The sequence below is a fragment of the Chelonia mydas genome, chromosome 1, assembly GCF_015237465.2.
Source record: "Chelonia mydas isolate rCheMyd1 chromosome 1, rCheMyd1.pri.v2, whole genome shotgun sequence".
In the NCBI taxonomy this organism is placed as follows: Eukaryota; Metazoa; Chordata; order Testudines; family Cheloniidae; genus Chelonia; species Chelonia mydas.
The window spans coordinates 146,062,577-146,087,217 of NC_057849.1; the positions used below are offsets into that span (position 1 = coordinate 146,062,577).

Genomic DNA, 24,641 nt, shown 5'->3' on the forward strand with positions numbered 1-24,641 from the left:
TTAGCATGCTAGTTCAAGCAGAGTTAGCATGTGTCTGACTACTTGCAAAGGGAGGCACACTCCCAGCTTCAGTGTAGACACACTCTAAGTGGGTTTCTGAATGTCACACAATGAATCAGTTCCAGAGCTAGGAATAGAGTCTAGGAATCCTGATTCCCAATCCCCTGATCCAACCACTAGGCCACATTTGAACCCTAATTCTAAGACCACATCCTTTAATCAACACTAGCAACTGTGAAACCAGCTGAATATAAAATTCTATCAAAAAACCCCACAAGGGGGCTGGCCTAGCAACCTTATGGCAGCATCACACGGAGAATTCAAGTCCAGCTCTGAGCTCTCAGAATGCAATCACTTTTTTGACTCCCTTCAACAAATACTTGAATCAGTGCTGATGAGCTCTGAAGAGAGCCACATCCAGCCTTCTTTAACCATGGAGAGGTTAAAGTGCTGCAATGCTTAGCCTTTGGGGGTCAGAGAGAAGCTTATGTTATCCCTTTATTAAAGGCTAATGTGTCAGCTAAGGAGGAGCATCATCATCATCAAGTTATACAAATGATGAGCTGCTGAACTAACACTCAAATAGTATCACTTTTTTCTTCATAGTATTGCTTTACCAACATCTGTAAAATGCACATTCAGCATTATACACAATAATTAATTATTATATTTTTAAGCAGACAGTTCTCATTTAAATAATATTGTGCCCCAAATTTGTTCAAATCACACTCAAATATACATATCGGATAACCCATGAAGAAAATGCTCCAGCTCATTTTTATAGCACCAGGCTACTTTGCAAAATCAATTGAATCAATAAAAATGAATGATATAAAAGCAATGAATACCAAAATTACCAAAAGAGCGAATAAAGTGATTTCTTCTGGACTTTTGTTGTCAAGGAGTAAAAGTAATCCAGAATCATATTTTATTATGAGATTTCAGTATTTTAACATGCATGTATAAACATTTTTCACTAAAGAGAAAAATACCAATTTGAAGATTTCCTTTTGTTAACTAAGGATACAGATATTACTCTTCAAAAACTGTGAAGATCAAATAAATGGATCACATTCTGAAATGAATATGTGTTTTATCTGCTATCAGTAGTGATTTGAACATATACCTCTACGATACATTCCATTAGGAAGCAATAGCCAAGAGGCTACCTAAACTAACTAAACACTCGAAGTATACAAGGGGGATATACAAGTAATCAGTTTTATATGAATCGTACACTTGTTGCGCAGTGATCCTAGTAATACGGTGAAGGCTAACATAGCAGTAGCCATTATGCACTCAGAAATAGTGCACATTATATTGTCAAAACTAAGTGTTTTACTGAGAGATGTAATGCTATTTAAGACACCGAGGTTTGTCTTTTTGAAAAAGGCAATGGTATCTTCCTAAACTTCTACACGGAAAGCCAGCGGTTATGAATAAAAAGCCAATTTAAATTTCTTAAGGAAAGGATAGTACCTTAAACTGCGTACTTCCCAATATTTCATTATATTAGCAATGAACACAAACCCAAGTCTTGCTATGACAGCCAACTTTATTATTTTCAGACTCAAAGTGCTTCCAATTAAACCAAATTTAGGATTGTTGGGGTCTTCTGGAGAAGATTAGTTCTTAAATTGCTATGTTGTTGATTACCTATTTATGATGATATTTTTTATGGTCAACTCTCCCCTATGGTCAAACAGAATCAGATGAATGCATGCTTTGTTATTTTGCTACTGGGTTTTTCTTTGCAGAAACAGGGATACAAGACCCTGCTAACAGAACATTTATTCCTGACCAGATGACTGTACTGGATTAAATAGGAAACAGTGGTCTGAACTCACTCAAAAAAATCCTATTTTGCTATATTCCATAACACAAAAGCAACAATCAAATTCTACTTGAAACAAACCAAGGACAGGGACTGAAATATTCATACATTGTAAATGGAGCACTGTATGTAACAACTCACATTGTGCTGGTCAGCCTTGAAAAAGGCTTCAGGGTTACTTTAATTCCCTTGTCTTTTATGAGTACGCATGTGATCGTTTACATGGAAGGAGGGTAGAATAAAAATGTAAAGATACTTCCTGCAGAATACTTTCGGAATTTTGGTGCCTGGTTAATCAGAATCAGTTTGAAAATTGTGCTTTAGGATTATATACAAATGGAACAGAAATATATTCAAAATCGAGACATGAATGACATATTATAATATTTGTATGTCCAGGTTTCCCCTGGTCTTGTTGTTCATTTGGTGAGCACCAACAGTGCATCAGATGACTTGCCAACGAATGTCTACATAAAATCTCTGCCATGAGGAAAACAATCTAGGGCTCTACTCCTGCAAATTTGTATATAAATAGTTTTACCTATGTGCCTAGTACACTGGGGTCCTGATCCTTGATTAGTGACCTGTAGTAGTTGTTACCACAATAGAAGTAACAGTGATAACAATGACGATGAAAGTAATCCATTGAAATCAAGAAGGTTAGAGTTGCATGGAAAAGTGTTTGAAGGATTACAGCGTTGGGAGCCTGACTTTATTCTCGCTGAAATCAATAGGAGTTTTGTCATTGGTTTCGACACAAGCAAAAACAGGCAAAAGGTAAGAATTCTGGGTGAAATCCTGGACTCATTGAAGTCAATACCAAAGCTTCCACTGATTTCAGTGGGGTGAAGATTTCACTCTTACAATAATCTATCAAATGGATCATCATTGCGTCAGTCAATCAACAACTTAGTACCTGCCAAAGGTTTAGAACTTTTAAATTTCCTTTATTCTGATTCAAATATCCAGTGCAATACAAGAATCTCACACATGGATTGACCTGAGACTCCTCCCTTCTATCTTGTTTTACTTCAAGAATTAACTTTTACAGAAATATATAAAAATGCATGCATCTATAAACATTTAATGTCACAGGACACCAGAAGATGGGTGTGTGTGTGTGTGTGTGAGAGAGAGAGAGAACCCCTACTAACCTGAAACTGCTGGAGCTTAGTCATCCGGTCCTCAAGTTTTTGGCAACAGTCTACCAGCTGAGCTGATAACTTCTTCCAGCAACTAACGATCCCCTCAATTTCAGATCGATATTTCTGGCTGACCTCTGCAGGGGCTTTCCTGGACATCTCTTCCACAGTTGTGCTGAGATAGTTTAGACCATTTTGTTGCTCCTGTAGAGAGCTTTGCAAAGCCTGTGACATTAAAAATTAACATTATATTCATTCACTTGGAACATACTGAGCTATTTTGAACACTTTTCCCCCCAGAAGTAGTCAAATATTATTGAGTAAATGACTGAAATTATTAGAAGAATTGTTCAAAGAAAAGAATTACACACTTTACCATGACCTAAGTAAAATTTTAATCTTATTCAGAAAACAGCTGATTAGAAATACATTCAATTCCTAATTTTAACGGTATAAATACTTGCATAATTAAATTCATTGAGACATTGTATACTCCATTAAATAATGTATTATGTCCCCAATGATTACTATACACTTATCTTCAGAATCAAGGATTGATCAGTACATTGATCAATATATTGATCAGCATAGAGAACAGATATTTTCTGCTTTACATTTCTGTATTTTCATTGGCAGTTGCATCCAGTAAAATGTTCTTTAGCCATCGGATAATAAAATAATACTAAAAATCCACATGCAGAGAAGCTTTATGCCCACTGTCAAAGCTCATCCCACATTTGTCTCTGCTTGGAAATTTAACAGGAGTTGCAGATTGGGATGGAGAGAAGTAAATGTTCTGTATTTTTCATAACACTAGTTTCTAATGCATACATGAAAACATTCATTACAATGAGCTGAATGCCTGCTTAAGTGCTGTAAATATCTCTGAGAACATTTTGTTTCCATGGGGAAATGCAAAAGCTATTCCCCTAAGGTGTTCAGTACCTTAAGTATTTGTTTCAACTGGCAAATACCAATCGTGGTGCTTTTTCAATAACATTCAGAATCCTTTTCGAGATCAGTAAGTAGCCCCTCCCCCCAACCATAGCTGTTGGGCTAAATCCTCAGCTGCTGTAAACACTCATACCTCCATTGGCTTCAATGGAGTTATGATGGTTTAAGCCAGCAGAAGTTCCTTCCTCTTGTGTTTTTCAATCAGAAGACTTTTCCACAGTCCATATACTTACCTTTAGCTCCCTGAGTCTCTGCTCCATGATCTCATATTCAGTGACAATAACCTGAGGTATGGAGAGTTTGTTTTCTGACTGCTGGATCCACAAAAGGATAGTGTTCATTGTCTCCTTATAGTGTGCAGGAGGCAAACTGTCAAAATCTAAACCAAATGCAGAGAGAAAAAGGAGAAGAAATTTAAAATGTTTCATTCTCTCTTAACTGAATTGTATGTGATTGTCAGGATATTGAGAAGTCCTAGGTAAAATCTTGGCCCTCTTGAAGTTTTGCAACTGACTTCAATGGGCCCAGAATTTCACCCCTAGATCTTTTCAAAAATGTACCCAAAGAAGTACAGGAGGACAAAATGCTATGAATAATTTACGCATTCATCCTTACATTTATTATTTACTGCTGGGTTTTGTTGTTGTTTTTTACTTAATGTGTTTTGGCTCTTTAGTTTCAGAGTGGGATGGTACTGGTAGTTACAGCACAATATACCTAAACACTGCTATTTTTGATACCAGACAGACCGACCACTGTATCTTCTCTTGTTTGGACCTCAGTTCTGCTTTTAGAACTGCTGTAGGAAGTGGCATCACCATTTTATGGCTCATGTTAGTGTGTCTAGCATATCTGTTAAGGTAAAATGTTCTACTTAGGACAGCTGTTAAAAGCTTATAACATTAGCATAAAAGAGAAATTCAAGCTGAATTTTATTGGACTGTGCCCATTAAACTGACATTACAGAGGTCTTAAATAGACAACATCTGGCATAGACACGAGCATCTCATAAGTAGAGTTGCTCCCTTCTGCCCTCCACCATAGCTTGCACTGCAGTCACTGAAAAATCACACACAGATTTAATGGCCACTTGAAAATAAAATATTTTTCAATTTCTGCCACACCATATTAACAAACTAAAAATGCCACAAAACTATTGTACCTCTATTATATCTACAGTGTGCATATCTTCTAAAAGATATTTTAGAAAGAAAGAATATTTCATAGTCACAAAATGCAGAACTGATAAAGTTTGTACTTACATAAGGTTTTCAGTGCCATCTTGATTACATTCTAATAAAACAGTGAATGCAATTTGACCAAGATTTTGAGACATAATCAGTGATTCTGAGTGCCTCAAACTTTGCGGTGCTTGGCTTGTGATTGCTTAAAGGTACTTAATTTTCAGAAAGTGCTGAGCACCCACCCTCTGAAAATCATATGCCTGTAAGCTCTCTCTAGTTGGGCACCCACAAATTGATGCACCTAAAATCACCTTTTGCTTTTAAAAAACTTGGCCATCATGACCGGTGACAATGGATTTGTGAGAAAAAGTGTTTGCTGTTGTGAGGGGTTTAAGATAGCCCTGGGAGAGGGCTGGGGCAGGGGAAGAGCTGGGCTGATTGGCAGAGCAGCTGCAGCTGGGGGCCATGCCCCAAACAGACCCAGCAGGCCTTATATAAGCCAGGAGCAGAAGAGTACTCTCTCTCTCACTTTTGAGAGGGAGGGACCTGGCTGCAGGGACCTAAGCAGAGTACCTAGATTGGAGCCGGGCTGGGGAAGGGCCTGAGGAGCTGGGGTGCTCCAGCCAGGAAAGCCCCAGGCTTCACCCTAGCATTAGGCTCAACAGGTACTGAGGTTGCAGGGGACAGCCCAAGATTAGACAGAGGCAGAAGGTCCAAACCCAAGCTTGCCTGTGATGAATGGCTCATACTGCAGTCTGCCCCAGGGTGTGGGGGCTAGCTGGTGACTGGCAGGAGTCTACGAGTGAGGTGAGGTAGGGATAGTGGGTGGGGGGTTCCCCTGGGAGGGGGAGACCCAGAATTGTGGGGTATTGCCAGGGGCAGCCCCCAATGAAAGGGGCACTGGGGTCCTGGGAGGGGTATGGGAGCCAGCAGTAAGGTGAGACATGGCCTGAAGAGGGCACTCCAGAGGCTGGTGAGCTAATTCCCTGAGACAACCAGCAGGAGGCACCGCCGGTGAGTCTGCGTCCGGTTACAGAGGGACAAGTGTTGCTTTCTTGTAGTGTACTTTTTCCATCCAAAATTCCAGCCTCCCCTAACATCTGATCTGGAAAACACTGGAAAGGGAATTCTTCCTGCTTTTCTCCAGTCAGAACAGACTGTTCATTAAATTAGTCTTTTCAAATAGGATTTCCTTCATTACATTTATATTATCTCTGACTCGTCATATACCAACAATTCTGTGAGGACAGAACATTTAAACATACTGCTCCAAAAGTAAAGGGCACACTTACATTATATACTGCTCACATGAGGAAAGGAAATATAAAATTCTCAAGTCTTATTTTTATTAGAAAAGTTAAACATAGTTCAGTATCTCAGCCTAAAGTCATCTTTGACTCTTGTAAATAATGACTTTCTTAGAGGCTCCACATCTTGTAAGTGGAAACAACAAGCTTTAGGCTATGTCCACTTTACACACCACTGGTGACGGCATGTAGGGTATGCCGCAGTGAAAAGCAGGCTGCATCCATACTGCTGTATGTAGCTACACCCGTCAGTAAAAGACTCCAGCCGTGAGGCAGCACCGGGGAAAGGCTTCAGCAGTCCCCACTTGCAGAGTCTTTCATTGTGTGGAGGAAAGGGTCTGGAAGGAGGGAAGGAGCTTGAAAACTCCCCTGATGGGCCCATCCCCCTCTCCTGGAGTCTTTCCCTGCAGAAGTGGGAGGGCTCCAGTAATGGGACACTATATAGTGCTAAAAACAGCAATGTAAATGGGGAGGCAGAGCTTGGACAAGTATGACCCTAATATCATTCCGAAGCCAGCTGGCACATTGTTGTCATGTTACATGCCACCTTTTGGGTATATAATACATCACTGGAAAACTAATTACTCACTGATCATTAATATTCTTGCTGCTGTATGTATGTTAAACCCATAAAGGACTTCATAGATAGGTGCTGGAAATGTGTTCTGATAATGCATTTGGCAAGCAATGCCAAAGCCATGCCTGTTTCAGACAAAGGAATGCAATTCCATTTGCTTGAATGTGTCTCTGATGTAAGTTGGGCAAGGTGAGACCAAAGACAAAGAAAAGCACATTTATATGCAAGGTCAACAAAGCCATCAGGAAGGCAAGTGGGGAAAAATGACCACCTAATCTTGATAGGGGATAGAGACTGCACCCACAGGAAACCTTCAATGAATTTTCAGAAGATCTAAACAGAGAGAAAAAGCCATTTTGGCATCCTTCATTGAGGCGACAAAGGAACCAAATATCTTGAGCACTGTGAAGGGTCCTGGCCAGAAAGTCTGGTTAACGATGTTGGAAAATAAACTTGGTGAGAAATGCTTCTTTGCACAAGGGTACTGTTAGTGCAATGTGTACAGTTTGTTGCAGGTATATATAGGAATACTGCTGGAACAGATCTCAGAACTGGATGCAAACATATTAGCATTGTTGTTAGAACAGGATCTACAAAAGCTTTTATTTTGAAAACGCTGCCAGAAATAATAAAAGTCATACAAACATAGCTAGCAGTTTTCTGCATTTTAAATTAATTATGATTCCTACTATTCAGAGAGCTAAATAAAAATTCATGCAGGATCAAAAAGATACCAATTTGAACTAGCCAGTGGCAGACTGATTTAAATATGAAATATTGCTTTTAAAAAGCCACTTGTCATTTCACTGGAGCAACGTAAATTCTGTTTCACTTTTTACACACAACTCTCAGCTACACCATATATTTTTGCAATAGTTTCCACTGTTAGAATAAATATTTTTTTCAGTACTACATTATATCTCAGTATTTCAGGAATAATTTTCCTTTTATAAACATTCTTGTTTTTCACATGTGACCCCTACTGTTAGACATTTTTTTTATTTCTGCCTAGAAGGAATAACTACTATTATTATTTGGTACAGTTATCAAAGGTGACTGACCATTTTGAGGCTCTCTGCAAGTGTACTACTGCAGAGAATTATTTGGAAGAGCCATCTGAGGGAAGGGATCAGAAGGAGACCTCATCGACCAGAAGGCATAAGATGCATTGTCCTAGGGATGGGGGTTCCACGACCACCACTCCCAAGAGGAGGAGACAGGTGATGGTGATGGGGGACTCCCTCCTAAGAGGGGCAGAGTCATCCATCTGCCGACCAGACCGAGAGACTTGAGAAGTATGCTGCTTGCCTGGAGCTAGAATTCAGGATGTGACTGAGTGTTTGCTATGACTGATCAAGCCCTCAGACCGCTACCCCTTCCTACTTCTCCATGTGGACATCAATGATTCTGCCAAGAATGACCCTGAGTGGGTCACTGCAGACTATGTGGCTCTGGGAAGAAGGATAAAGGAGTTTGAGGTGCAAGTCATGTTTTCATCTATCCTCCCTGTTGAAGGAAAAGGCCCAGGTATGGACCGTCAAATTGTGGAGGTGAATGTGTGGTTATGCAGGTGGTGTCAGAGAGAGGGCTTTGGATTCCTCAACCATGGGATGTTGTTCCAGGAAGAAGGATTGCTAGGTGGATCTCATCTCTTCCTAACGAAGAGAGGGAAGAGTACCTTCCACAGGTAGGTTTGCTAATCTAGTGAAGAGATTAAACTAGGTTTGCCGGAATATGGTGACCTAAGTCCTGAGGTAAGTGGGATACTGGGAGGAAACACAAGGAGGAAGGTGCAACAGTGGGGGCCTCCTGATTCATACCGAGAAAGCAGGGCAATCGGCTAGTTATCTTAGGTGCATGTACATGAATGCAAGAAGCCTGGGAAACAAGCAGGAAGAATTGAAAGTCCTGGCACAGTCAAAGAACTATGACTGGATTGGAATAACAGAGACTTGGTGGGGTAGCTCACATGAATGGAGCACTGTTATGGATGGGTATAAACTGTTCAGAAAGGACAGGCAGGGGAGGAAAGGTGGAGGAGTTGCACTGTATATAAGAGCGGTATGATTGCTCAGAGCTCCAGTCTGAAACTGGAGAAAAGCCTGTTGAGAGTCGTTGGGTTAAGTTTAGAAGTGAGAGCAACAAAGGTGATGTTGTGGTGGGCATGTGCTATGGACCACAGGACCAGGAGGATGAGGTAGATGAGGCTTTCTTCGGACAATTAACTGAAGTTTCCAGAACAAAGGCCCTGGGATCTAATGGGGGACTTCAATCACCCTTACATCTGCTGGGAGAGCAATAAAGCAGTGCACAGACAATCCAGGAAGTTTTTGGAGAGTGTTGGGGACAACTTCCTGGTGCAGCTACTGGAAGGAATCAACCAGGGGCCGTTCTCTTCTTGACCTGCTGCTTACAAACAGGAAAAAATTAGCAGGGGAAGTAGAAGTGGGTGGCAACCTGGGCAGCAGTGACCATGAGATGGTTGAGTTCAGGAACCTCACAAAAGGAAGAAAAAGTAGCAAAATATGGACCCTGGAATTCAGAAAAACAGACTTTGACTCCCTTAGGGAACTGATGGGCAGGATCCCCCTGGGAGGCTAATATGAGGGGGAAAGGAGTCCAGGAAAGCTGGCTGTATTTTTAAAGAAGCCTTATTGAGGGCACAGGAACAAACCATCCCAATGTGCAGAAAGAATAGCAAATATGGCAGGCGACCACCTTGGCTTAACAGTGAAATCTTCGGTGAGCTTAAACACAAAAAGAAAGCTTACAAGAAGTGGAAACTTGGTCAGATGACTGGGGAGGAGTATAAAAATATTGCTCGAGCATGCAGGGATGTAATCAGGAAGGCCAAAACACAACTGAAGTTGCAGCTAGCAAGGGATGTGAAGGGTAACAAGAAGGGTTTCTACAGGAATATTAGCAAGAAGAAAAAGGTTAGGGGAAGTGGGACTCTTAATGAATGGGGGAGGCAACCTAGGGACAGATGTGGAAAAAGCTGAAGTACTCTATTTTTTTTTTTGCCTTGGTCTTCACAGACAAGGTCAGCTCCCACACTGCTGTCCTGGGCAACACAGTATGGGGAGGAGGTGAGCAGTCCTCAGTGGTGAAAGAACAGGTTAAGGATTGTTTAGAAAAGCTGGACGTGCACAAGTCCATGGGTCCAGATCTAATGCATCCAAGGGTGCTGAGGGAGTTGGCTGACGTGATTGCAGATCCATTGGCCATTATCTTTGAAAACTCGTGGCAATCCGGGGAGGTCCCGGACGATTGGAAAAAGGCAAATATAATACCCATCTTTAAAAAAAGGGAAAAAGGAGAATCTGGGGAACTCCAGACCAATCAGCCTCACCTCAGTCCCAGGAAAAATCATGGAGCAGGTCCTCAAGGAAACCCTGATCACCTTCCTCTCCTCTAAGTGCTTCAAAATGAACAGTCAGCATGGATTCACCAAGGGCAAGACATGCCTGACCAATCTGATCGCCTTCTATGATGAAATAACTGGCTCTGTGGATATGGGGAAAGCAGCAGATGTGATATATCTTGACTTTAGCAAAGCTTTTGATACGGTCTTCCACAGTATTCTTGACAGCAAGTTAAAGTATGGATTGGATGGACTACAAGGTGGATAGAAAGCTGGCTAGATCATCAGGCTCAACTGGTAGTGAACAATGGCTAGATGTCTAGTTGGCAGTCGATATCAAATGGAGTGCCCCAGGGGTCGGTCCTGGGGCCGGTTTTGATCAACATCTTTATTAATGATCTAGATGATAGGATAGATTGCACCCTCAGCAAGTTTCCAGATGACACTAAGCTGTGGGGAGAAGTAGATACACTGGAGGGTAGGGATAGGATACAGAGTGACCTAGACAAATTGGAGGATTGGGCCAAAAGAAATCTGAGGGTCAACAAGGACACGTGCAGAGTCCTGAACTTAGGACGGAAGTATCCCATGCACCGCTACAGGCTGGGAACCGACATTTTTCCTGTTGGATCAAATTGGCAGGGATTCACAGGTTTTTTTCCACCTTTTCTTGCAGCCTGGAGGAAGCAAAGTTTAAGTTAAAAGAATGAAGAGTAGGAATTTTAATGCTAGGAGGATTCTAGGAAGATTAGTCCATTGTAACTTGGAGCTGGAGGCCCAGGCAGATAATGGCTACAGAACCAGATTCCTGAGGCGAATGAGAGCTGGGACATGGCTGGAGGACCTTTTGCCTGTAAGGAGAAGAGCAGACCTGAAGACTTCACAGACTGAGGTCCCTCTGAGTACCCTCTAACCCTTCTCACAAATGACAGGGTATGAGGATTCAGAAGTGAGCTGAGTCCTAGGGGTTCAGCCAGGGGTGGGGCAAACTTTTTGGCCTGAGGGCCACAGCGGGGTTCTGAAACTGTATGGAGGGCCAGATAGGGAAGGCTGTGCCTCCCCACCCCAATCTGCCCCCTCCCACTTTCCACCCCCTGACTGCCCCCCTCAGAACTCCCTAACCATCCCCCCCCCCCCCCCCCCGGGATCCCATCCCCTATGCAATCCCCCCCCTGCTCCCTGTCCCCTGACCCTATCCACACCCCCACCCCCTGACAGGCCTCCTGGGACTCCCACTCCTATCCAACTGCCCCTTGACTGCCTGCCACAGGACCCACTGCTCCTTATCCAACCCCGCTCCCCACCCTCTTACTATGTCGCTCAGAGAACCAGGACTGGCAGCCACGCCACCCAGCTGGAGCCAGCCATGTCACTGCTTTGCCCAGCAAGAGCTCACAGCCCCATCACCCAGAGCGCTTGCGGCACAGCGAGCTGAGGCTGCGGGGACAGCAGGGGAGGGGCTGGGGCTAGACTCCCCAGCTGGGAGCTCAAGGGCCGGGCAGGACAGTCCCAGGGGCCAGATGTGGCCTGTGGGCCATAGTTTGCCCACCTCTGGGTTAGGCAGAGCCTCCACCCAAAGTTATTATATACTGTGAATGCTGTAATGTCAAACTGGACTCAATTAAATGCCAAGTTTCTCAAAGAGCGGGTGCAGATAGTGCCCCTCCCCATTATTAAGATAATAAAGTTCTGGCCTGATTAACTCCATCACTGTGCCTGTTTTTCATTCACCTATGTGTCCTGAGCAGACTACCCTTAATTTTAATAGGAAATTTGGTTTATTTGAAGGCAATGACTGAATATAACCTCTAGACATACAAATGTTGACAAAATTTCCCTTTGAGAAATACCTAAAACCTTTTGTTAAGTTGAAGAAAAGCTTTATCCCTTTCTAAAGAAAGGGAACAATCTCTGCAAACCCAGATTTTGGGCCTGAAGTTTTAAAAATAGTAACACCTCATTTATACAAAGCCTTATCACATGCCACCTACAGCAGACTTGATCTAGGACTTTATATTGACCAAAAATGTATACAGTGATATTTTACTGTGATTTCTTAAATTCCTGAGAAATATTATATCTACATCTTTACTTTGTGGCAAAGCAAGGATAGATGGTCCTTTTGGTAAAGATATGGGACAAGGATTTGGGTAATCAATTCCAAGTTTTGCCACAGATTTCCTGTGTGAGCATGGGGAAAATCAGTTGGGGTCCCAATTCATCGAAGCAGTCAGCGGCAATGAGGGTTGTGAAAATACCAAGAGAGAGGACAAGAGTGAGCTTAGGCTAAGAAATTCATTAAGATAAATATCAATCTATTTGTTTTTAGCATGTAGAAAAATACTGCAACATTTGAAAACAGCTCTTCTCCCTCTCCTCCTTCCCCCAGATACTTATTGAACAGATTTCTTTTCCACCACCTGAAATTAAGTAGGAGAGATTTTATTCCAGTCTCAGACAGGCCAGCGTACATTCTCCATACACACACCCTATCTACACTTTCCCCCTATAATCAAGGTAAATTCACTATTCATCAGCTCATTGTTACAGTAGAAGACAGGCAGCAAATTTGAATCAATGGAATCATTTCAGCTGATACAATTGTTTCCTGCAATGAACGAACTAGCTTGAATCTCAGAAATCTGAACTAAAAAAAGGCATAAAATAGCAACCATGACTGATCACCTAATTTTTTTTAAATCATACAAACTACCATACTTTTCTCAACTCCTTTCCTAGGAACATACTTTCTTCCTTTCACTTATTTTTTGGTACTTGTCCTTGAAGTTGATCATCAAAGTCCAACCTTTGAGAAGCTTTTCTGCTTTTCTTCTTCTTCTGATAAGAGCTGTGGGTTTCCCCGTTTTTTCCTCCATGTCATCAGAAACCATCAAAGTGCAACCTTTTAGAATCTTCCATCATATTGTCAGGGAACAGTCAATGCTCTGAAAGTGCTTTAACAATTCCTTTTCTCTGATTTATCTCCATGTTAAAAGAAATGGTACAGACAGGGTTTTACCAGCCTTACAAGAACTAATGAACCAATATAATAAAACAAAATTCAATTGTTTTATTAGATTATATCACATGAATTTCCCCCCCCCCCACCCCCATTTTAATTTATCATTAAGGGAGGAGGGGAAGATAAACTGGACATACAGGAAAGGACAATATGTGATAAAGATTAATTCCTTAGATAACTTGTTTCTTTTTTGAAGGGGAAATACTAATATGAGAAAGTATATAGCCTAACAAAAATGAAATTATATCTGTGCTTCTCATTAAAACTCTGTTCAATCACTGATGACATCTTGGGAAGCAGAATTTAAAAAATAAAATATAGAACTAGCCAAAAAAACCCTCCAAAAGCTAATTCAAAGGAATATTTTATATTAATTGAAGAAAAAGAAGTGTTTTCAAAAATAATGCATAGCCTAGATCTGCTTGGGGACTCAAATATAATTTGCATGTGTATGATTCATAAGACAGCACTTTATTTTTAAATACACAACGTTCATTCTGAAAAAACCCTATATTTATCATAGGATTCTGTGTCATTTTGTGCACATTTAATCTCTAAATTACAGAATCTTATGCAAGACTATGTGAAATTCTCAAGGTTTAAAAAGTTCTTTAACTAAAGAAAAACATGAAAGAAGGAAAACCAAAATGTTGATCTTATTGTGGTGACTGTGTTTTGCATAGTCTTGGGGAGCTATCCTGAGATTGCCAGTGGCATGAACTCTTGGATACAGCAGTTGTTGAAGTTACTGGATTCACACGGGCTACCAGGGAAAATGGTGAAATATCCTGAAAAAGGACATGGTGGGAGGCGGGGGTTGGGAGAAAAAAAGCAAATCGGCTCAAAATGATTAAGTGAAAACATTCAAAACATTTCTTTTGGGAAGGATAGAAAGAAGAAAGGGTAACATGCCAGCTGCTAAAATTAACTATATAACCCTTCATTTGCAGTTTATCTACCAAAAGTACCATCTCATGGTATGAATGAGCCACTTGCTTATGGGGGGAAAAAACAGATTTGAGACTCACTTTCAGGTTTTCATTTTATCCTTTTTTGGGGGGGGGGGAGGGGGGTGCATTGCCAAACCAACCATCACATGTGTGTGAGGAGGAGTGTATTTTTTTTTCCGTGCAGTTCTACTTTGAAAATATATCAATGTAGAGCTGATCTATGGCTGAAAAGAGCTATTTTGTGATCTAATCTAAGTATCATTAGTACTCAATAATTCTGTACCCTGAGTACAGACATATCTGTTCAAACAAGCATTCTTACTGCTATTAGCATTGTGGATACAATGTAGCTATGGAGGAATCAACTAGATTCTGTTCTGTCCCATGCATCAGCAACAGAATTTTATATAAACTCTGGTTACAAGAATCTCAGTTGCTACTTGATGCATCTCACCAGATTTTTTCCTAGGCTCTTTTGTTTGGTATGGATTCGTTGAAGATACTATGGAATTTAGCTGGGTCCTTGAGTTTACAGGTACAGGTCATGTTCTTCCCACTTGGATGACTACATTTTAATCTTAGTTTGGTGGAGATAGTGGTATGTGCAGGGTAAGGATTTTTTTCTTAACATTTCCCTGGTTAACAAGTGTAAGTAATCCGGAAAGAAACTAGTTTAACTTTCAAATTTCAGGCTGGGTTTGCGGGGTGGGCACTTTTCTGAGCCACAAATCACTTTGTCAGTGCAGGTCACCTTCTGCTATGCCAACCCAGAGAGCAGCTCCCCTCAATATGAGGAACAACTGACACATTTCTCACTGAAGACCATCTGTAGATATGATGCCCTGTTTAGACAACAATATACTGAGACCAGGTTGGAAAAAACATCTTGCCCCATCAAAGAATTCAGCAGTCACAGAGCAAGACATTCAGGAAGCACTGGAAAGAATCACGTAGGACATGTGATTCAGATCTATGCCAATCATGGCTGATGAAAGACATGAGGGAGTACTTTAGCTCTCCTGTAGATAGAATTGGTCAACCAGCTTAGATTAAGGGAAGCTGTTAACCATCCTAAAAGCATTAAATAGTTGGACTATTCCCAAGACACCTCCTCTCTTGACTAAACAGATCTTGTACATCTCAAGATAAGCGGATCTCACTGTCCAACCTCTCCTTCTTGAGCAAGATAGTAATGAAACTAGCTACGAATTACCCTCCACATAAACCAGTATCCTGGACAAATATCCAATGGGTAATTACGTTACACATATCCAAACGCTCCCTGCAATGTCAGGTGGATATGATATTCTTCTCAACTCTTGGGTCTAAATCTTTGCATACGGTGGTGCTTTACTTTTTCTAAATACCAGTGCTCTAAGATGACACATTTAATTGTAAAGAATAATTAACAAAAACCTACAAAGTTTGAACATTTTAGAAATCCACTTAAATCTTTCCGGACAGTCTCATGAAAAAAAAATCATAGAAGGTTACACTTCTTTCCTACACGAACAACAGAACAGATTCTGAAGAAATTATAGGTAGGGGAAAGCTAATCTAAAGAGGAATTCAGTTGTTTGAACATGAAATAAATATTGCTTTACATAGCTTACTGATAACAAATTCACTGAACCCAGTACATAGGGAGTAAATTGCTCATAGCGCTTTAAAAAAAGCAACAGAACATGGGGAAGAATATCTCCTAAAATGAGACCCCCCCCCACAAAAAACCCACCTGGAAAATAAAGATTTTTGCTTCCTTCAAAACATAGTGGTCCTCAGCCACCAAAAGACAAAGGAATTTAACAAAACCTAATGTTGAATCACACAATGCCTTGTTTATCACATTTGGGATACTAATCAAATAAAGTGAAGACACAAGCGCTGCTGCTGCTAGGACTACCAAAAGCTATTCACAACTCAGAAAATTTAATCTACAAAAGAAATTTAACCAGAAAGAACTCATACAAACAAGAGGTGTAAATATCCAATCTTCCAGTGAAATGCAGGCATTTTCTGTTATACAGAATAAAGAAAGTGCATGAACTCTCTCTGTGTGTGTGTGTGTGTGTGTGCGCGCACATTACTGATTATTACTGGAGTACTTGGTATCTCTAATCAGGAGTAAAGTCAATTTTTAATAGTGGCATAATATTTTCCTACTTTTGAAAAAAAATTTAATTCAAAAGTGGTAAATGTTAAAAAAAAAAAAAAAAAGTCATACATGCGTAGGATTATATAAATTAGGGTTCATGATTACCTAGGCTCTGTTCCCAGTTCTGCCTCTGTTTGTCCTTGGGTAAGTAATTTGTGAACAAATCCATTATTGTGTTTATTATACACTTCTTTTCAAATTTAAATGGTATAAAGCTTCCTTGCACAGATTTTTTTTGAAATGGGGTGTCTGCAGTGTAAACCTTTCTGGTTTTTGAAAAGTTGATGCATCTGAGCACGTGACGAATAATAGTACTTGGCATATATAGCACTTAGCGGCTGTAGTTTTACACTTTACGTACATTAGCTAATTATTTTCCACAATACCCCATTGTGGTTGGTAAATAAGTACTTTAATCCCCATTTTAGAGACAGTGAAAATGAAGCCTGGAGAATTTAGGTGACTTGCTCAAGGCCACACAGCAAGTCAATGACAGAATTGAGACCAGAGCAATCTGCTAGCTGCCTGCCTAATTTACTACAGCATGCTACCACAGAGTCTCATCTTGAATCTAATCTAATTAATAAATTAGTGTCTAATGAAACATCACTGCAGAATCACTATGATGTTTCAGCCAATCATTTAGGAAAATACAGGAAAATGCACATACATATGGACATCAAATGATCAATATAGAATGAGTTGGATCAAATGGATTATAGTAGAGCAGGGTATAAAAACCCATTCCCCTCTCCTCCAAAAGTCAGGAGAGATTTGCTTGAGCTGTGAAGTTTGGAACAAGATCTGAATTCTTCCAAAGTGTACAATGGGGTAGGTTAGGATAAAGGGGTTTAGTTTGGGATATGTAATTCAGATTTTGTTTGCACTGGAAAAGCATCAAATACTAATTTTCTTCTTTCACTGTGAACAAGGAAACTTACAGAAATAGAAGTAAGTATATTTTTTCTTAAAGATGTTGCATGTTTTTGATAGCCACTATCTTATCAAGAGTTCATGTGGAAAGAAAATTTGAAACCTAAGCACAAACCCAGCTCTTACAATTCTGCTATTCAGTGTTTTAGCTCAACAGTGGCAGGCCAATTTAATAAAATGAAAGAATGTCTCAGTGTTGAGACTTAGGCTCATTTTGTATTTTCTTTTCTCTCCTTGTTGTCAATGGACTTAACATATTTTCTAATGTATTATTATATCTCAGAATATCAATGCATCATCTTCATACAGGAGTAAAAGGGTGTTGCCAATCTAAAAAGATGTTTTGGATACAAATATATATTTTTGTTCATTCTCTTGCATGCCTTTCTGTTTTTCATTACCAAAGTATTATCAGGGTTGATTTATCAATTGAGCAATATTTATGCTGACATACTTCTCTACTGTCTCTAGTTCTTCACTCTCCCAGCTCCTATCCCGCCTGAAGCCTCAATAAGCCCTCCAAGCAACTGCGTGTTTGCGTCCTTATGTGCCTTGCCTTTCAAGAAAACAGATTTCTATAAGGCACCCATTAAAATATGAACAAAAGGAAAATAAGCCAGGTTTTCAAGTAGTATCTGAATATTAAAAAAACAACACCAAAACTTGGGACAGTAAATGTAAGGCTTAGACTATGCAAATGTTGCATACACTTATACACACTAGTAGTCTTATTAACATCACTGGGACTACTTGCTTGAGTAAGTGATTTCTAACATGAGTAAAAAAGTTGCACAACCAAGCGCTTAATGAATGGGTGGTTCTCCAAATTTTGACTTAAATATTTTTTCTGTGCTCTTTGGTAGTTATACTACTGACCTAGCTCCACAATACCCAAGATTAATTTCAAAATCTTTCTTTTCAATTCACATAAAAATATCTAAGTGACTCTCCATATACAGGTAAATGATGGATCCTAATATAGCAGTGAAGCCACTACTATTGTTTTGTCTCTCCCAGGGTTAGCCACCTGCTCTATACAACTCCGCAGGCTAACACTGGTACAATTTATCTGCTTTGCATTTCTTCAGTGGTGCCACGTAGAAGTAAACCTGGCTTAACTGGACAGTTATATCAAGGCTGTCTGGTGTTGCTGGGAAGTATTGGTGAATCTGGCCATACATATGCTATCCTGGGAATGCTGTGTGAGAGAACAATCCTGAGTGTGAGCTGTGATTGCAAGTAAACCTTTAATTTCTCAAGTGTTCACATTATTAAACATGCAGTTAACTGATTAATAGGTATTTCTGAAACAGTTACAGAAAATAGATCATCACAACTCACTTCCCTTTTGTAGAGCAACACTGGGTAGAAAGAAGCAAATTAAAATAAACTCTGTTGCAAAAAATTTTCTTGGGTACAGTAATTTCTAGCCATGAACAACACTTACTGGTCTGTAGCTCTCTCTCTCTGGCCTGTACATCAGAAAAAACTTGTTTGAAGTGGTTAGTAAAAGCTACAAGGTCTGCATCCAGAAACATTGGCCCTTGCTCTTTTTCTTTCAGTGCTTTACTTTGAACCTTTAGCTGCACAATTTTAGGCTGAAGGGCTGACAACCGGGAGACTTCTTCCTGTATAGGGAAGACAAAGATTCCTGAATAAAATCATCCTACAAGCGATTCTTCATCAGATCACTACTGTTCTTATAGAATAAAAGAGGGAAAGAGAACATCAGATATTCCTAATTCCTGGAACAGAAAATGGTGATGGAGAAGAACTAGAGTACTAGTTTACTTAGTTCACCTTACTGCCAGATTAGGATTGTTCTCTACTGTATAAATCGCCAGTGTTTTGTCCAGTCAAATTTTAATATGCTCAGTGAAGTCCCTCAATCTTCACTGTAGAGTGGTCACCATAAAAAGTCAAATGTAACAGTTACTCATTTGTGGTATCAGATATGAAAACTACTTTCTTATACTGAGAATAAGAAATAACTGCAATTTGACATGTTATGAAATGGTAACTGTTGATCATTATTCACTTTTTAAAGGTGACTACTGCTGGTGTCCATATAAGAGGAGAGAAAATATCTTGGTATTGGCTGAGCTTCCCTAGAAAGTGGAGAGAGATTCAAGTTGGAAATTTCAGGTCTGCATCCAGATTTTGAACATCTCATAATTTAAGGGAGATCAGACATGAGATTTTGGACTGGTGTTTTAAAGATTAAAAAAAAATCATTCACAAAAAACATATCTGCTCTGGGCTTGGTTTTCAAACAATGCCTACAGTTTAGGAGAGTTGTGGTTCAACTTACCTTCTATGATAAATTCTTCATTAATGTGGAGATTTATAATTACCAAAAACACTTTAGGTTATTGAAATGAGCAATAGTCTAGAGTGAGTCAGAGTCATAAATAAATCTATACATAAATAGGGCCTAATTCGCCACTGCACTGATTTCAATAAAGTGATACCAAACTAAATCTCGTCTAACAAAGTGCAGAAGCAGGAGCATAGTACATGAATTAAAAAAAAAAATGTACGTACAGGATGTGTAGGGAGCTCTCCACACTTGTGCCCATGCACAAGGGCTGTCCAGAATCCTAAATCCGCATATCCTTTATGCTCCCCTCTATGGCCCCTATTGGTGTCAGTTGCCAGAAAGAGGTCAGCAGGGCAAGGCTAATGATCATGACATGATTCTAGTATCCCCACCTACAGAGCTGTCCAGGACCATAAAAAGGGGCAGGCTTCCTGTGATACACTACACACACTGGAAATACTGCTTGGGAACTCTTCTTGAGTCAGGCTCCATTACTCTTGGGAACTCTAGGATGGCCCAATGGCAAGTAGGGCATAAGCTAGCCATATGTTAGCAAAACTGAAACCCTGCTAGATATAGCAGGAATAGAAGGCAGCTCTATGAAATTCCTTGTATCAATAAAAAAACGTTGCTTTAAAATTATGTCATGAACTCATCTGTGAAAATACAACCCTCAGATTGCTTCCATAAGTATGCATAATGTTCTACAATAAGGCCCTTGTTCAGCAAAACACTTAAACACATGTGTAAGTGCTCTGCTGCTTCGGGACCTAATTAAGGTGTGCTAAACTTGTATCAAAAGTCCAAATGCCAGAAGGGTTGCAATCAGAGGACAAACTAACAAAGTATAACAAACCATTAAATTACCCAAGGAAATCGGTCACTTCAAGGAACTGACTTTTCAAGTCTTAACAGGCTCTTCTTTTTATTGACCAAACATTAATGAGTAAATTAAGTTCCTCCTTACAATGGTCTTAAGATATTGCATAACGTTCTAGTCATATGGCTATAACCATCCAACATCTAATATCAATTAAAAGTACAGTAGAACAAGCATTAGTTATTTGCTGAAAAGAACTAAATGTTTAATTTTAACCTTCATACACTGTGTCCTCCTGTCCTTTTACACTCATCATTGCTAACTTTCATAGACCGGGTATTGACAATACCTAGTTTTGAAAGATATAAAGACTGTTTTCCACTCTCATAATGAAAAACTGGCAACCATCATCTGACAAAATGTAGAAATACACATCAAGCATAATAATGAAAGGGTTGGAAAAGAGCCTCTAACCTTGCACTTTTCTAACTGTATCTTTACTGTAGCAGGATCTGCTGCTGATGTAGGTTGTACTTTCAGCCAGTTTTCAGCAGTAATTGCTGCCCGCTCCAGTTGCTGCAGCTGGGAGTAGAAGGCAATGATGTTATTTTGGTACTCCAGCCACGCCAGTCTCTCACTCAGCAACTGACAGAACTCAATCCAGCGACTGTTCAACTGCTCTGAGGCTTGTTTGATGTTGTCAGCATTAAGGCCCTCTAGAAAGAAAGGAAGAAAAAAAAGTTCAATACTTATGTATCTTTAAGTCACAAAAAAGAAGCAGGGAAAGAATTTAACAACTCAGTTTCTGTATATAAATGTATGACTGTCATATATTAGTGGAGAGAGCATTTAAAATCTATTGTAAATTGCTGGCAAGATATTGCTGTTACTATGAGAATGAATCAAAATAGATTATAGCTCCATAATAGGAATAAAGCAGAAAGAAGAGATACAGCACACGGAAATAATTAAAGCTACTATGAGAAATAATAAAATGCCTTAAACTTACATTTTGGAAAACTCTGTCTTGATTGAAATTACATTTTAATACTTAGGGATGGCTTTTCTAAGTGTCCAAATGGTTTAGGAGCAAAAATCTAATTTCCAGTTTATGGGATTTAGGCTCCTAAGTAACTTTGTGTATTTGAAAATTCTACGCTTAGCATCTGTATTACATACTACACATAAATTCAGCATTCACCATTATTGAAACAAGGCATATTAAGCAAAAATACTTAGTTTAGCAATTGCAATAAAGTTACTTGGAGCAGCGATGAGGTAAAAGAGCTCAGCCCTGGGATTTCACACTGAACAAAATAGGAATCAAAAGTAAAACAAAGGGGTTTTCCCTAGCACAATTTATAATTATTCTGAAATTTGGCACTGTAGGCATCAATTCAAAACTAATCAGAGTAATATCATTAATTTGAGTAGCTCATATTTACTACAGATATCAGGAGGCTATGATATCAGATACTATACAGATATCAGATGGAGAAAAGCTCTAATGTGAACAGTCATATATACTTCTTGCTGGCATGATTTGTAATTATACACATAGCAATACTACAGATAATGAAGTCAGAGTTAATCAAATTGTAGTACCAACGAGCTTGAGAGCACATCTTTAATAACAACCTCACCACTATCCCTACGGGCCAACTCTGCAGAAACAAAAGTCTTCAGCTCATCAAAATAAAAAAATATCTTTTCCCCTCCGATCTTTCCAAACACAAAGGCTATACATCAATAAGAATCATAGAATATCAGGGTTGGAAAGGACCACAGGAGGTCATCTAGTCCAACCCCCTGCTCAAAGCAGGATCAATCCCCAATTTTTGCCCCAGATCCCTAAATGGCCCCCTCAAGGATTGAACTCACAACCCTGGATTTAGCAGGCTAATGCTCAGACCACTGAGCTATCCCTCCCCCATACAGAAGCCTCAAACCTAAACTTCAACGTAACTATATCTCTCAAAGCAATAGCTTGTTTCTCCAGGCCTGTGTGGGCTTTGGTATATCTGGAGTATGTTAATCTTCTTATTTTGAAGAGAAATATAAGATATAATAATGCTGCATTCTGTCCCATCCTCCACCCAAAAATTCCCTCATTATGGTTACAAAATAATTAAGATATCAGAAGGCAAGTATGTAAACACATTCATAGAATTTTAAATTGTTGAGATACATTTGTACAGTGCTAGAACAATGGGGTCCTGATCCATTGTTGAGGGCACCAGTCACTACTACAATTCAAATTAATAATAATGTACAGAGATCTTCTGTTCTAAAAAGGTTTCTGTGTATTCTTAGGAATACACAAAAACACTTTACAAATCTTGTTAAAATTTCCTAGGACTTAAACTTTTCTACTCTACAATATTTTTGGCTGGATTCTCTGCCATGCTGCTCAGTGTCTGTGTGCAGCTCCCTGGTTCTCAGGCATGCTCTGTGCTGGAGCCAATTCTTGGTTGTTGTATTGAACGCCACTTGGAAAGTGGCTGTCCAACAACTGAAAGTAGCTGGAGTACAACAGTGCCACAGGCTATGCCTCTTTCTACTCCTGGTATACTCCTTCCTCTCTTACCCCCCCAAGCAAATGTTGCATGATTTTGAAAAACAAGCCAGGAGTTATAGGTGTAAGAAGCTGCTAAATAGCCCTACATTGCTTGGCCAACTCTCCAATTCAGAAGTCGTCACTGTGGTTAGATGTTCAGCGGTGGGTGGGTGTTCTCCCTGCGTGCTGTCCCAGTTCTGTGCAGATAACTGGCACAGCTCAAGCGAACTGCCCAATGACCACAAGCTCCGTTAAGGTACAAAGGCACCCAACCAGGTTTATTGTCAAAGAAGCACAGTCCTAGCTCCCTGGATTCATGTCTACAGTTATACTAGCACAGGTATGCCCATAACAATGGATGCGGCTCAGTGAATGGTGGGAATTGCCCCCTCGGCTGGCCAAAGACACTCCCTCTGAGATACATCTTTATACACTAATACAAACAAGTTATGTATTTCCCCTGATGTATCAGGGTGCCACCCATTGCTTTGTACCCGTAGGTTCGATCAAAACATCTCTATCCGTCATGCTGTCATCCTGACCTTATCCTTAAGCTGAGTAAGCATGTTCCTGTTATCCTGTTAAGGGTGTAAGCATGTTCCTGTTATCCTGTTAAGGGTGTACCACCTTTCTGTTTGTGTGTATATTCTTGTGCCTGGCACTACTTAGGAAGGTGTTTCTGAAGTATCAACCCAAATTCTTGCCAGATTCTGTGAGCAGGGCCTGCCTCTTGCTCACAACTTAACTTGCCTACTTTAGCCCAGGCCTCTGATACAAGGGCTTATGTCTCAGGCTCTCGTCCTACTACAGTCACTGTTGTGGTACAGTCCACTCACAAACACATTACAAGAGAAAGGATGGTGTTTGGGAGAGGGAGCAGACAGGGTTTGGTGTTTGGGTCAGGGAGAGAAGAAGAGTTTGGGGGAGCATGAGGATGTCAAGCTGTACTTTGGGGTATGCCAAACAGTAAGCCTGAACATGTTTCCTGTGGCCTCTTGAGGGAGAGAAGGCAGGAGACGTAAATCCATTTAGTACACTTCTGGAACCAAGTAACAAGATGCATCAGTGTTTTTTACCTGGCATTTTTGGCATTAGTGGGTTTGGGTATGCAACTTCATTCAGCACGTGTTCATGTTTAATTATCATATGACTAATGCTAATTAGGGGGTAGCATGATCCTGCACATGGAGTCTGAATGGATATTTTTATTAAATGATCAACATATGGACACAAACTCATCAGTAGCAGAAGCAAATGCACTAATAGTATAGTAGTAGGTACACGTTTTGCTATGCTAAACTAAACTGAATGGTTTGTTTCAACAATTAGTTCTCTCCTGCCTGTAGGTTTGGACATAAATTCTGAGTAGCAATACATTCATAAAATGCCTGAGAACCATAAAAGAAGGTACAAAGTCCCTGACTCTACATCCTTAACTACCCCTGGGTCGGGTGGACACTGCCTGTGACTTCATTTGGGATAAGTAAGAAGGTCATTGAAAAATACTTACTACTAGCTTCAT

General features: G+C 40.1%; 1 protein-coding gene across 7 annotated transcripts in view; it reads right to left on the reverse strand.

The window, feature by feature from the left end:
- The window catches only part of DMD (dystrophin), a 1,912,888-nt gene that overhangs the window by 1,176,403 nt on the left and 711,844 nt on the right, over window positions 1-24,641 (reverse strand). For all 7 annotated transcript variants that reach the window (XM_043538015.1, XM_043538014.1, XM_043538013.1 and 4 more), the window contains 4 exons: window positions 21,037-21,278; window positions 18,870-19,050; window positions 4,164-4,309; window positions 2,989-3,201 (listed from right to left, as the gene is read on the reverse strand). In XM_043538015.1, the coding sequence (XP_043393950.1) occupies window positions 2,989-3,201; window positions 4,164-4,309; window positions 18,870-19,050; window positions 21,037-21,278 (782 nt within the window). The remainder of the gene's footprint in view (window positions 1-2,988; window positions 3,202-4,163; window positions 4,310-18,869; window positions 19,051-21,036; window positions 21,279-24,641) is intronic.